The sequence below is a fragment of the Polypterus senegalus genome, chromosome 10 (assembly GCF_016835505.1).
Source record: "Polypterus senegalus isolate Bchr_013 chromosome 10, ASM1683550v1, whole genome shotgun sequence".
Lineage (NCBI taxonomy): Eukaryota > Metazoa > Chordata > Cladistia > Polypteriformes > Polypteridae > Polypterus > Polypterus senegalus.
In genome coordinates this window covers 40112811-40128474 of record NC_053163.1, presented here as the reverse complement: position 1 = coordinate 40128474, position 15664 = coordinate 40112811, and the positions used below count along the sequence as shown (strand labels likewise).

Sequence of the window (15664 nt, the reverse complement as noted above, 5' to 3'; positions counted from 1 at the left end):
CCACTTTGCCACGATGCCTGTGAATATCCCCTGGCAACTGCATATTACTTGAATATTAACTGCCCAAAACCCTCTACAACAGGTGTACGTAGGTTGCAAAAGGCTAGGCGAATGAATTTGTATGATTGACCCATCCACCGCTCAAACCATGGGATGTTGGAGACTGCATGGAACTCGACATTAATTTAACGCCGCACTTCAGGTGTTGATGGAAACGCTATGTAGGCTGTTCACATGGCAAATAATAAGCCCTATGACTCTACGCATTGCTTTGCATGCAGTCTGCTAAAATTCTCAACTGACATAAAATCTCAGCGTTGCTAGGAGCTTTGTAACAAGTGTCAGGGCATAGTTATGATGGTGGGTCTGGACAGGCATTTGTCCATCAGCTGCATTAGTGTAATTATTGTCACACTTATCAACTTGTATCAGCTAGCATCATATTGTACTTTAGGATTAATGTATGGGTCAGGTCAGATGTAACTAATGAACAAGTTTAGCGGAATACTTTAGTTACAAACAGTTTTGGGAAACCACCTTTCTAGCAAAAATCATATAAGTACGAGATACGAAATAGCATCCTTAGCGCCTTTCAGTAAACCCACCCCGGTCTGCCAGTAATTCGTGCCCAAGATGATTTTACACCTTTTGTGTGGGTAGACCATCGGTCAAAAGCTTCTACATTTCCCCAGAAAGTTAATAAAGAGCGGATGCAGTGGATTTGGACAAGCAGAGAAGTCCGTTATAAAACTTTTCAGCTATGATGTATTATTTCTGTTAAAGCTTTTAATTAGGGACCAGTAATGGCGCACTTTTACATTTGACTTAAGCATTCACAGTTTTCATACTCTTTCTCTGTATGTTTAGCATTAGTTTGCTCAGAGGTTGATGTGCTTGCTGCTTCCTGAGCAGCTCTTCTTTTCTCCATCCTAGTAGCCCACTTCTTCTCTTCTTTCATCAGCATCTTTTCGCATTAAAACTGATTAAGTCAGTGTTTGCGTTGCAATTACTTAGTACATTTTCTTTAATTTTTCACTTAAGCTGGCACTTAAGTCTTCAATCTGCCCCAAGAATGATTTAAGATATGAAGAGGTAGGGTAAGTGACAGCAAAGGTGGTAGGGATGAGAATGGTGCCCACACGGATGCGCCACACGGCCACACTGCTGGCCGCTTCCGAGAGTTGACTCTACAATAAAATAAAAATAGGAATAACCTTGGAGGTCTATCATCATCCCGAAAGCGGATAGTAGACATCATGTAGTATATGTGTACCAAATTTCAGGTCAATAGGTCAAACGGTTTGCAAGCTACAGGTGATTTAAAATCCTGGACAGACAAACTAACAGCCACGGTAGCGTATTATATATAAAGATTGTTCAATTTAATTAATGAAAACCCACATCCTGTACTTTTTGTGGGTATTATGTTTGTTTCTTTGTCTAGGTGTTCTAAGTGTCTTTAAATTATTTTCAGCGTTTCTGTAAACCTTATTGGTAGATGAAATGGCACACATGTACACTGTCTGATTATTCTAGTTCATATTAATTTATCATAATACATTGCAATCAGTCAATTTATACTAGAAGACAATTTTTGAAATAAGAATGAGATATGGATCTTCATTGGGAAAGGGGGAAATATCATTTACTAGGTGCTTTGCATTATATCATAAATCTAGCAAAACTTCTTTGCCTCGGGATAAACATGAGACAGGACTGAATCTGATGACCTGCTCATAAATTGTAACCCATTTTCATTTAAAATAAAGAATTAAAGAGAATCCTGGCTCCTTTTCTGTTATGAAAGGCAAGAATATTCCCAAACATATATCAACTGATTTTTAATTCCTTACTGATATATTCAATTATAATTTTGATCACCCCTTTTCTTAAAGTTAAAAAAATAATTCAATTGAATGTTTTTCCTTTTCTATTATAAGACACAGTAATGGCTTACTGATTTCCTATATCTTATTGATATATTAAACTATAGGAGGTAACAAATTTGATAACCTAGCCATAAGTTTTGGTCACCTCTTTATTTTCTGGTTAAACAAAGAATTAAAATATTTTTATTTTTTATTTTAATTTTTTTAAATAATGGCTTAAAACATGTATTAACTTATTTCTTATTCCTTACTGATACATTAAATTATGGAACAGGCTGGGGGTGAGCAAATTTGATGAGCTACCCATCAGTTTTGATCCCTCTTTAATTTTCAAGTTAAACAAAGAATTCAAGTGAATGTTATTTCTGTTGTACTATGAGACACAAGAATAGCTTAAACATGTACCAACTGATTTCTTCTTTTTCTTACTGATACATTAAATTATAGGGGGACTAAATCTGATGACCTGCCTGTCAGTGAATAACCTCAGTAAAGTGTTTGACTCTGCCTTCCTGTTACGTATTTATACAAAACATAAGAGGACTTGCACATCTGTTGGCTTTTGTACTCTTTTCTGTTTAAAGTGTAAATCATCTATTTGAGCACCTGAGTTAGAATTGACATGTACATATACATGAGACCTATTAGTGAAAGCTGTTTTTCCTTAGGTTGTCTAGCCTGGAACTTCTTTTCAGTTACAGTGGTGTCTCAATCAGGGGCATGTAGCTTTATGAATTGAGAGAGATGCTGCATGAAAAGTGATAAGAATGACAGCAGGCTAAAGCATGCATAAACAAAAAGAGACTTAATAAAACATCCAAAATACGTGTACAGAAGGAAAAATCAATGAGAATAAAAAAGAAATATAGTTTGCAAGGTGATTGACAGATTCTTTTTAAAATGCAGTGCATTAGATCATGCAGGTCACTTTATTTAATTATAACTCTCAATGTATATCAAAACTCTGTGTGGACATGGCCAAGAGAGTAAGTGTTATAATGGAGGCAAAAGTTAAAAATCATAATTGGACTCTGTAAACTAGTGAGTTTGACCACTAATTAATTCATTTATCTGATGAAAAATAGCACATAACAGTATAACTCTTACCTATATGCTGTAAAGTATTACACTTAATTTGTTTTCCAGTTTTATATTAAGCTAGTTAAAATGTATCTCCATAATCAGTGCATTAACACCACCACAAAAAGACTTTCCAGTTTCACTTGTCATTCGCTCAGTTTAATGCTTGTTTAAGACGATTTGCAATGTGCTTATGTGACTTTAGATGGCTCCTGCCTGAACACAGATGCTTATACTTTTTTCTAATATATGGTGCATGTCTGGCTTATTATCAAATTTATCCAACAGATGAAAAAAGTGAATAATGAATTATAGATGCATCAGAGTTTTTTAAGACATATTACATCTTAGATCTTTTGAAGAAGTCAAGCAAAAATGAAGAACTGACCATTTCAAATCTAAATACGCCATTTAACAATTAAATATATTATAATGTAGATTTAAAATTCGGCAGCACGGTGATGCAGTGGGTAGCACTGCTGCCTCGCAGTTAGGAGACCCGGGTTCACTTCCCGGGTCCTCCCTGCATGGAGTTTGCACGTTCTCCCCGTGTCTGCATGGGTTTCCTCCCACAGTCCAAAGACATGCAGGTTAGGTGCATTGGTGATCCTAAATTGTCCCCTGTGTGTGTGTGTGTGTGTGCGCCCTGTGGTGGGCTGGTGCCCTGCCCGGGGTTTGTTTCCTGCCTTGCGCTCTGTGTTGACTGGGATTGGCTCCAGTGGACCCCCATGACCCTGTAGTTAGGATTCAGCAGGTTGGATAATGGATGGATTTAAAATTCTGTGGGCTAAATGCATGTGCATTGCCATATGAGGTACTAAAAGTCAACACGCTATTTTCATAATAAATTGTTTATTTAACTTTTACACATTTGTAAGTTTACTGCAATAATGCTAAATACGTAAAACACTTTTCTAAAGTAACATTTCAACTAATAATTGGGGAAATCTCTAATGACACTCCGCACCTCTTTTCTTTTTTCTTTCTTGAACATCTTTTATTTTGCTTTTGTTCATTTATAAGAAGGTGAACCTTGGCTGATCAGGAGGGAGAGAACAAAGCGCCTATAAGATGATTGCAAACACTGCAACCAAATGTGAGAAACTATTTCAAGTTTACTTTATATTACACAAGATCTCATTGCGCAAATGTCTACAACAAATTAGAGAGACCCATAGTACAAAGTGTTTGCTTCTTCACTTTGACTTTGATTGCATACGTTTACATGCTTGAAGAATCCAAAATTGTAACCGTTCTTGTAAAATAAATCGGCCTTCAAGCAACTGTTGCAGGCTTGAGAGAAGAGACTTTTACCATCGGGCTGCAATAACTGAATGGAAGTTTGGTTCTTTTGTTCATTTTGTCATTAAAAAAGACTGCTCTTTCACAATGAACACTCAACACAAGACAATATAGAACTTGAACTTCACAATAGGCTGCCTGCTTGAATGAATGTGTAAAAATAAATTGGTATTGCTAAATGCTATCCCAAAAACAATTCAAAACCGATTGCAGACACTTAAAAGTTTAAGATTAGATTTGAATAATTACAGTGTTATGAAAATTTGAGTATACATGAACTTTGAACATGAATATTGTAAGTTATAAGGTATTTTGTTTAAATATTACCTAATATTTTATATGCAAACTTTGTAATGATGTTATGGGTCACTTTGTAATTAATCTCTAAGTTTAGTGCTTCACTGCGGATACGATTGCTACAGCTCTGCTATGGTTAATAATAATAATAATAATTCTTTGCATTTATATAGCGCTTTTCTCACTACTCAAAGCGCTCAGCAATTGCAGGTTAAGGGCCTTGTTGAAGGGCCCAACAGAGCAGAGTCCCTTTTGGCGTTTGGTTGCATCAGCTGCCTGATTTAAAAGTAATAATGGTAAAAGAGAAGTGGAGGAGGACATAGACGGAGAACAGAGTGGAAAGTTACATTTAATGAAAATAAAGGCAGAATTCTCACTTAAATGTATTCCCATACAGGTCAGAGGTTGTCAAGGAGAAAATCATGCTTGCAAACAGTTGCTGAAGCGGCTTTATGGGACTCTTACACAATTTTAAGATTGCGTCAAAGTGTGGTGAGTCTGACAATACTTTATTATTCAGGTGGTGTGGCTGCATTAGTTTATTTCTTCAATGAGAGTACCTGATTACACTTAGGTACTCATCTTCTAGGTAGTGTTTGTTATGTGGAATCCATTCTTTGAAATACAGTATGTCTGGGTATATTGTGATAGGGACTGACCATGTTATTATATATTTTCCTGTACTTAATCTTAAATTTCTAAGTTTGTAGCTGGAGAATTCGCTTGGTAAGTCTAGATGCACAGTTCTGTATTTAAAAAGATGGAGTACACTTCTTGGTTATCTGTATACACTTCAAGATCAGAGCCCTAGAGAGACGTTTTGCCACTTCTGAACAGCCAAACACTCCTTTTCTGTGAAGGTGTTTAGATCAACACCACGCAGCTTCTTAGACGTACGTACTATTAGAAATCCTTCATTGCCCAGCCTCTCTGAACCAGTAAAGCATTGAGCCCTTCATTAAATGCATATAAGTCGGATGAGTCTGTAGTACCATCCCTCCATCCATTTTATAGTAAGTTTTTTAAATCCTCAGTTGGAAGAATGGTTACAATGGCCTTGATTTTTTACTTTAAATAGACACCACATGCAACTGAAAATATAACTGGGTATGTCTATGGTCACACTTCTGAGTGTTCAGAGTGTGCCAAACCTTTTCAGGCTTGGGGAACTTTAAATACTTGCTTGCCATTGCTTCACCGTGTCTGTCTCATTGTTGATATAAACAAAGCAAATGTTGCTTGTTGACTTCACAAAGATTTTTTCCTTATGTCACGTAAAAAGTGTATCCACTGCTACAAAGCTTAAAAGAGACCCTAAGGAGTGATGAAGCCTACCTTCTTCTTACTGTTTTTAACTATCTTCATAACTATCTTCCAGTAAAGAAAATTTTTTATCTTGATTTAAGTTTAATGTAGTCTTTGTTACATATAAAGTTACAAAGCACATTTTGGCAGTAGGTAATCCCAGACTTGTAATCCATTAATTATGAAATTATTTAAAGCTAGCATTCTTATCATGTCCTTATCATCAGTATCATGTTTTTAATAATGCAACATAGAAAATAGGCCATAGATGAATTAAAACTAGTGAAAACATTAATGGGCTTTACCTTAAGTATGCAGAAAATCAATGTATTTACTTTATATATGAAAAATAAAGTCTTAAGGGATTGCAGTTTGAAGCCTTACAATTTAAATTCAGAATATTTAATCTCGGTTGGAAAATCCTCATCATAAATCAAAACTACCGGTAAGTATAAGAAGGAAAACCTGCAATTTATACCTATAATAAAGATATTAGAAAAACACAGTTTTTCTACCCATGTAATATATTTAGTCTAGCAACTTAACCAAAGTCAAAGGTACAATATGTGTTTTAACACTAGTCAGACTTTTTTTTTAAATGTGGGCAGAAAAAAGCATCTTTACCTTAATAAGAGGAATAATATTATTCTTCTTCACATCAGATTACAAAACAGGAGTGTTTTTTCTCTTCTGAAAAACAACAATTTTAAGAGTATCATTTATATTTTTCTGTATATTGGAATAGACAGTAGTTCCCAAAGTATTGTCATGGGCAAACATAACAGTGTAGGCTGGGATGCCTGAGTATATTTTTTGTTTTCTTAAATGCCACTGAGAAGGTTATCTCGGGTTATAATTTAGTTAGTCAGGTTAATCTCAGGAGTCAAACTAGTTTTTGCAGTAATGAGTTACACATAATAACAATGCATTTACCCTTTTGCAGCATTTTTGTGTCTCCATGGAATGAACTTTTAACAACTGAATGCACCCATATATGTTTTTTTAACAGTGTAGCAATCTAATATTACTGAGATATACTTTCCAATTTGAATTTAATTAAAAATCTATTTTCATAAATAAAAAACCTAAAATCTATATTATTGTAATACATCAACATTATAATATGAAAAGGTATGGAGGTACACAAAAAATAAAATTTTAAATAAATTTAGTTTGTTAGCCCTGGAATGTTGGTATTAGACTTAATTACTTTTCTGTAATTAAATTCATGTTTTGATCAATTACTTTTGTATCATCGAAATTATTTAGGAAGGCTAGGCTGGCAGTATGACTGAATCTTTGAATCTTTGTCACAGCGCTTCCAGTTGAATTCATATTTATAGCCTAACGTCATCCTAATTATGTAACCATGAGCAAGTCTCTTAACCCGCCTGTGCACCAAATGTAAAAATGTCTATGAACAATTACAGTACATTCTAATCTTAACCTTAGTTAAACAAATCTGCCAAATAAAAAATACTTAAAATAACAATTAAACTTTAGTGTTAAGTTGGGGGATAAAAAAAAAAACCTCATTATTCAAATAGAATTTTCCCTTATCCAAACATAATTATCAACTTTTTAGAAGTAGTTCTCAAGACAAAGCTGCACGTGAACACTGCAGTATGAAAAACCTTCACTTCTGTTGTGCATATACATTGGTTGAAGGAAATTCCAAACTAAAGTTATGAATTTGACACATGATTTGTGGATCTAAAAAGTTTAAATTACAAAAAGCTTAACTGTACGTCTTTAAATATTTCACTTCACTGTTTTGCTGGTTATTTTTTGAACAAAAAAGATAATGAACTAACATTATACTACACTGTATTGACCAAAATGAGCCCACTTGTTTCCTTTGCTTGCATTTCCAATTCAAGGTCAAAACTAACCTTTCAGTTTAGATCTCCAAATGTTATTTTCATTCATTCATTTTTCTAAAAATCTGTATTTCAGTATGAAGGTGCTAGGTGCTTTGCCCTATGCAACCAACACTGGGCAACATGTTATTTACCCTGGAAGGGATGCCAGTCAGTCATCACGGGGCATATTTAGAAACGCCTTCACTGTTTCATACAGGATCAGTTTTTACCAATCACCAATCAGATTAACCAGCCTGATTCTAGAATTTAGAAGGAAACCATAGGAAAACATGTGGATCCAGGGGCAACATGCAGAATATATATTTCTCTCTATTATATAAAAAAATTCTTTGACGCAACAAGACTTTTTGAAAGAGAGATTTTTTCAAGTTCCACAAGACGAGGTCACACCCTCCTCTCAAACATTTTCAAACAAGACCACGGTCCTCTAGCACCGAGAAAAGAAGAAGTGAAACGAATTAATGGCAAAAATGATGATCTGTCACACAGCAAATTGGTTAAATGCATCCAAAAATGTCGATCATTTACACAGCAAATTGGTTAAATGTGTATCAACAGATAATGCTGAAACAGTTGTTGGTGATCGTGTGGAAGATGAAAACAACAACTAACAATATCCTGAAGAATATCTACAACCATTAACAACGTCCAATCTTCCAACGCACGAATTACTGTAGAAAGAAGGATGTATCCAAGAAAGGTAACGTAATACATCTTCCGCGGATAACATTAGACAACAAAGGAGATCTTGATATGCCATCTGTATTAAAACGTTAACAGTTTCTGGTTAAAATAGCTTTTGCAAAGACAATTAAAAAATCTCAGAGCCAAACGTTCGAAAAAGTCATTTTATTTAATAGAGAGAAAGAAACGAAATTCAATCACGGGCAGTTATATGTTGCATTGATGCATATGTAACAATTCCCATGAAAATAAAAATCTGTTTAAATTGTACATCCGCATCCCCATACGCGAACAGCAGAAACGCAAAGAGGTTAGCATGTAGCGCAGGCCTGGGGGTTGGCGAGCGATGCGAGCAGGGGGCAAGGCCCCCTAGTATATATATATATATATATATACACATATATACACCGTATGTAATGTATATATACTGTATGTATACAATGCTTAGTGGAACAAACAAGCAGCAACAGTAACCACTGTGAGACCTCTTATGTGATACTTTAATTATAAGATGAATTTCACATTGCAATTATTACTGTACTTACCATGAATTGAACATGACATTCCAAACTTCTGTTTTCAAAATCAATCTCAAACTTCACAGAAGCTGCATCTCAAACAAGACAGCTAGCCTTCTCTCACATATATGATAAACTTTACTGTGTAATATAATTCCAAAGTTGACTGTAATTGTTGAAGAGGCTCTCTGAGTTGCTGGCCAATGTGGTTTTGTACCTGCCTGCTGCTGTTAGGGATGTTTAAATCCAGAGAGTATCAAGTGTGAGGTCACTTAAGTAAAGTGAGAGTTCTTCAGATATCTTCAGTGTTAAGAGATTACCAGCAATCTAAGCAATCAAAATATTATTTTCAATTATGCATTGCAAATTGTCCCATTCACTGCCTATGGCATAACTGTAAGTAAATTTCAGGTACTTGAACTTAGGTACATTAGAATGGACTCTACCAGTCTATTTTATTTTAAATATAATCACGCTTTTCCAGTTCATTTTATTATCAGTATATAAGAGTTATAAGAATCTCATTTATTTAAACTAGTATATAGACAATTTTTGATCATACATTTTCTGAAAGCATTTAGTACATTACAGGGCTCTGTGAAGCCACAGCCCATCCCTGTAGAACTGGGTGTAAAAACAAATCTTAGATTATATGCCTGTTCACCTCACAGTACTTTCCCATGCCCACACACACGCACTCATGTCTGTTTAATTTAGTATTATAGACATGAGGAGTGCCAGCAAACTCAGTGTAAACAGTAGACAGAAACTGAACCTAGGCTATCTTAAGTTATAATGCAGTGGACCTAATTGTCCAATCATGTGCCACCATTCAGTCCTATATATCCATACATCTCACTGACAACATGAATTAAAAGTGTTTCCCGTAACCAAAGGGGTCATACCATGTAACTGAGCGAGTTCCATTGCACACGAAGCCCCTCTTGCAGCTAACAGCAAGACCGGCTGCTGGCTAAATAGAGATCATCATATAGCACAGCAATAGAATCTGCTGCTTGCATTTTCTATTACCTAACTTTATATCCGAGCAGTGCCATCTCAAGGAGAATAGTTGCTGGAAGGGGAGAGACAAGAAAAATGTACATCTGAAATTGGCCAATAATTACAAATATATATTTGGGTCTAGATCTGATTTATTCAATAATGATCTGACATCCATATGTTTAGTGTATTTGAAATTGCTTTAACTGATAGTGATTTACAGATGTTGTTAAGAATGGATGCTTCCAGAACAGTGACTGAGCATTTTACTATTTTTTTTTACTAATTGTTAATAAACTGACTGGAACTTAGTCAAAGTGAAAGATAATTAGTTTAATTTTAGAAATGGAGTAGTAGTTAGCATTTTTCATTTGTCAGACTGGTAAATTATTCAAACAATGCACAATAGCTAGTTCTGCTTGCATTTATTAATTTAGGACAGTATTTAGGGCATGCCTGAAAACGTTACTTTTTAAGATTTTTAACAGAATCAGCCCATCAGAACTATAATTTGTTTTCTTTTCTTTTGTTTTCTAATGTAGGAAGGTGTGTGCCACAGTTAAGCCAAGGTGAGCTTATCATACCTGTGCAAATTAATATACTTTGTATATTTCATGATTATGCTAATCAGAACATTATATCTTAAAAATGACAAGATGTCTACCAATTTGATTTTGTTTTTTTCACTGTATGTGTTACTGTGTACAGCACTTGAGATCTGTGAGTTGAAATGAGCTACTGCTTAAAATGCTATATGTTAAAATAAACCGAATTGCATTACATTTCAACATAAGCAACAGTTGGAATAATGTTTAAACAAAAGCACATATTATTATACTAGCAAATCAAAGTGGTAAAAAAGACGTCTTCAGGTGTTTCCATGAGTTGCCAGAGACATTGTGGGGAAGTCAAGAACCAGTTCTTGTTGATATACGAGTTCATCACAGGACACCTTCACACACATACACAAACCTAATAACCTAATTCTTAAAGGACCAATTTATAATCAGTAGTAAGCATATAACGGAACATTACAAAAGCACTTGGGGGATATGGAAACTCCAAATAAAAATCCAGGTCACTGGAACTGAAGAAAAGAATTGAAAACAACTGTCATTCTTAATAAACTATATGTTTATATAGAGCATTAATTCATTCATTCTCTGGACCCAATTATTCTGACCAAAGTAAACACTCAAACAAATAATAAGACTGCTTATAATGAAGTCTAATTATTAATAATCAGTATAAGCAGGGATTTAACTTAGACAGTAACAATAAAGCCATATATGTAAAGTACATAGAGAACAATATATTCAAGAAAATGTGCGTAAATCAAGTTCAGTAATCAAAATCCATTGAAGTAAACATATGTGAACCATTAGAAAATTCTAGTTTGTTTGTCCTCAATTAAACTTGACAACACTGGTGAGCCCTGCCAATCCCTTTTTCATCATCTAATGTTTTGCTCTGATTTTTCACTTCTTTCTGCTTTAATTACTATACTTATTTGAATTAAGTTATCCTTTTCTTTTTTGTGTAGTCATTCCTTTCCTACCAATATTGTTGGAAGTATGTGGGTTTGTGCCATTTATTTTTGTATTAAAGGTAGCAATTTTTTATTGTTCCTACCATTTAACATCATATAAGGTTGCTTTTCTAATTTTCTTCCTTTAGAGAATTGTTTTATGTGGCCCTGTAGTAGAAAGCTTTTAGGCCTTGAAATGCACCTCCCTCACTTCCTGATAAATTTTAAGTTCAAGTGTTGTTATAAAACTAAAAGACATTCTCATCTCTTAAAACGCGATTTGAGTAACCTGGGAAGGACACATAAACTTTTCATTTGTATCTTTCAGAATACTTTTTAAATTCATTTCTTGGTCAGCTTGTCATATGTGCTGCTCAAAATTTGTTTCTGTTTTCTTATTGCCTTTTTGTTGTATATATCTGTTATACATCTGAATTTATCAATTTACTTATTTATTTCTTGTTGCCATCTATATATTCCTGTAAATGTTTTTATTTTCATGATATCCTTTAGAGGTTTCCTATATCTTTGCACTATTGCTTATTTTTAGAATTTTTTTCTATTTTTTATTTTTACTTTTTTTCTATCTGTTATGTTCACATATGTTTATGTCTTTTAATTTTGAAACATTAACTCGATTTATGTACATTTATTTTAGGATATTGTTGTCTTGCTGTTTTCTTATTTTGCTATCCACTTTAAATACAGTGTATGACTTTATTATTACTGTTTATGTTAACTACCTGCTTTTCCCAATTATCCTGAAACACGACTATGCATGGCTGGCGTCTGTTTCAGTGGCCTCAGTTTCAATGCAGAAACTAATCCTTGATGGGGTGCTAGTCCATTGAAAGTCCCAGTCATTCACATAAACATTTAATATTCCACTATCACTGAGCACATTTAGAGTCACCACACAAACTGAACTGTATGTTTCTGGGATATGGGAAAAAGTTCCCACTAAAAGTGTGGAAATATGCCACTACATACAGAATGCTATACAGTGTATATTTTACAGAAGATGCAAAAATAAAACCAAATGTTATTGGGAAGAAAACAAATATTTCCATGTAGATTATAGCTGACAAATGCACAATAATGAAATAACTGGAAATGAAGATCTATGATGATGTAAACAGTGTACATTTTAGAATAGTAAAAGCAGAATATTAAGACTAAGGTAAAAAAACAAGTTTGTGCTCTAAAACATGACAAGAACTCCTCAACCGTATTACGTATAAATTGATCCTATAATATAATACAACAAAAAGCCATTTTGAGTGACAAAGAAAATATAATAATTATAAAAAACATAATTATTGAAAATATTTCTTGTATTAAGACAGAGGTAATATGTAACCTATTAACATTTTTTTTTTCAAAAATACTGCATGTATAATGTAACAGTTAAACATTTTCAATAGAAGACAATTAAGGACAGAATGTCTTTAAAATTTCAAACCATTTGTGGGTGTACGCTGCTAAATGTGAACAGTGCAAAGAATAGAAACAAACAAATATGACTGATGACTAATTTCCCACAGATTAAAAGGTTTTCTGCTTGCACCATTTTGAACTATATTTATTCCTGATATGTGTCTCCACATTATGGAAGAAGGCATGAGACTATTACAAACATTTACAGCTTTGTTAGATGCCGGATGATCTGTACATGAATCATAAAAGAATAGCAGCAATATTTTATACTTTAACTTTTGAGAAACACTAGTATGATTCTCTTGAAATGGCTATGTGGGGAAATTCTCTAAATGATACTGTAAAATAAAAAGGTGACAGTCTGCTAAGTCCAAATAATTTCTGTTAAAAGCATACAGATGTGCAGGCTTAAGAGAATTACTTAAGAGAATTCCCCCTCACGATAACCAAAATTGCACATACATAGATAGATAGATAGATAGATAGATAGATAGATAGATAGATAGATAGATAGATAGATAGATAGATAGATAGATAGATAGAAGTCCTATACATTACTAGATGTCCTTGGTCTCAAGGTGAAGGTTTCAGGAACACAACTGCAGCATGCCAGGCAAAAAGATTTCTGAATGTCTGGGTTTCTGAAGGCATAAATAATAGGATTAATGACAGAATTGCATGTTGCAGGCAGGATGGTCACATAGGTGTATGTCACAGGATAGCTGGAGTCTGCTACTAAGGTGTACATTGCAAATGGAATCCAGCAAAAGGCAAATATTCCCAGAATAACAGACAAGGTCGACACCCCCTTCGTAGTGGAGGAGGCGTGTGAGGCGGCCATGAATTGATGTTGGACTGCAATTTGCTGTGCATGTCTAAAAGCGATTTTGCAAATTTGGAGGTATAGCTGCAGCATCATTGCAAATATGAGCAGAAACGAAACAGACAACACAGCCGCATTGTTCCTGGTGACAGGTCTCAGTACGCTGCACAAGGACTCGTCTCTTAAACAATTCCATCCTATAATCGGCAGCATTCCCATGATGATACTGGTGAACCAGATAAGAAACAGCATCATGTACGTGCAAGTAACAGTTCTTTCAGTGTGGTATGTTAATGCGTTGTACAGGGAGAGGTACCTGTCAATCGTTATAGCAAGCAGATTGCACACAGACGCTGAAAATGCGGTAATTAAAAGCCCAGCTGAGGCTAACGAGGCCAGTTCGGAACGGAGTAAATATATGAAAATGAAATTCAGGATGAGACCTAGTCCTGCTAGGAGATCTGCCAGAGCCAGACTGCCTATTAGAACAAACATGGGCGCTCGAAGTGTTGGAGAGTAGAAGAGAATCGCAATCACGACTGCATTTTCACAAGATATAATAGTCCCAGTGACACACAGAGTGATATCCCATGGGCTTACAGCCACGACTTGGAGATCAGAAGTTCTGACAGACGAAGAATTTCTGTCGTCTTGAGAAAGCCAGTCTAGTGAATTTAAGGAAGAGATATTTTGAAGGTGGTTGCTCATAGCTGCAGCAACAATGTGAAGCATAGCTAAGAAAGAAAAGACGAGGGGTGTTAGGAAATAAGTAGATCGAGGCATTTGTTTTTCTATAATGCAATTTTTACCTAGAATGTGGAATTAACTAACCCGTATAGCGAACATTTTTTTTCTTCTTCTGCGTGTAAAAGTAATCTTCTGCTCCCACAAGATATATTACCATGGTAATAAAAACATGCCAAAATGAATGTAAAATACAGCACTGTCCCTCGAATATAAAGAAACTGGCAATGAAAAACAGATCACAGATTATAGACTAATAGGCTCAATGACACGTTTATCTTTACAACATAAAATTACCCATTAGATTTTCAAACAATCATTGCATTAGTTTAAAATGTAATATTCAAGGTCAGTTGAAAGGGCTGATTTTTCTGATCATTTATACGGCTGAGTTCACGATTGTACTTGTGTTGCCCTTCCCAAATAAATCGCTACCAGTGCTTTATATTAACGAACCGTAGTCGATTAAGTATTCCCTAATTTGTAAGCACTTTAAGGACAGAGTTGTAACGGTATGAAAAGACTCGCAAAGGTCATCTAGGTATATACTGGTTAATTTTTTTCATAAGAAAAATTGTATATATATGTTAACACAGCCAGATAATACGTCCGATCACCATTTAAAGCAGTACATTTTTTCAGCGTTTCAAGGATTCGTTTTGATACAAATCCCAGCGGGCAAAAAATAAACACATCACCAAATCATTACTTACTCTTTTAACAAAAGCTGGCGATCGTGTTCCCCTTTTCAGAATTCCCAACGTTCTTCGAGTAAAATATTTCAAGATGTATGCCTGAGTCGACGTTTCTTAGGTATTTGTATATCACGCAAGCATGTCCCGACTAGCGCTTAATATTCTGTCCTATTTGCTCTTTTGGTACATCTGAGATCTGACGTCAACATGTTCACTGTTTTCGTGATTAGGTCCCAAGTCAGCTTAGCGAACAGAATGGTGTTTGAAATATAAATAAATAAATAAATAAATAAATAAATAATAGTCATCGAACACATTTCATTCACATGCTTTCTCCAGACGTTGCAATGGCTCAGTCCAAGGTCAGTCTCCACGTACAGCAGCTGCGGACAGATACCTGGTTGCATTCAGTAATGGGTGAAAAAAATGACAGTTATTAAGATGTTACGGTGCACATTTAATAGGGATTACTTTAAT

The 15664-nt window shown here is 34.8% G+C and overlaps 1 protein-coding gene across 1 annotated transcript; it reads right to left on the bottom strand.

The window, feature by feature from the left end:
• Positions 1-12968: 12968 nt before the first annotated feature.
• LOC120537099 (G-protein coupled receptor 12-like) lies at positions 12969-15428 on the bottom strand. Its single transcript, XM_039765756.1, has 2 exons — positions 15206-15428; positions 12969-14482 (listed from the first exon to the last, which is right to left on the bottom strand). Exon 2 carries the CDS (start codon positions 14478-14480, stop codon positions 13473-13475), a length of 1008 nt encoding a protein of 335 aa, XP_039621690.1. The 5' UTR covers positions 14481-14482; positions 15206-15428; the 3' UTR covers positions 12969-13472.
• Positions 15429-15664: the final 236 nt, after the last annotated feature.

Excerpts from the sequence above, each read along its gene's own strand:
- LOC120537099 (XM_039765756.1), bottom strand. The coding sequence starts at position 14,480 with ATGCTTCACATTGTTGCTGCAGCTATGAGCAACCACCTTCAAAATATC.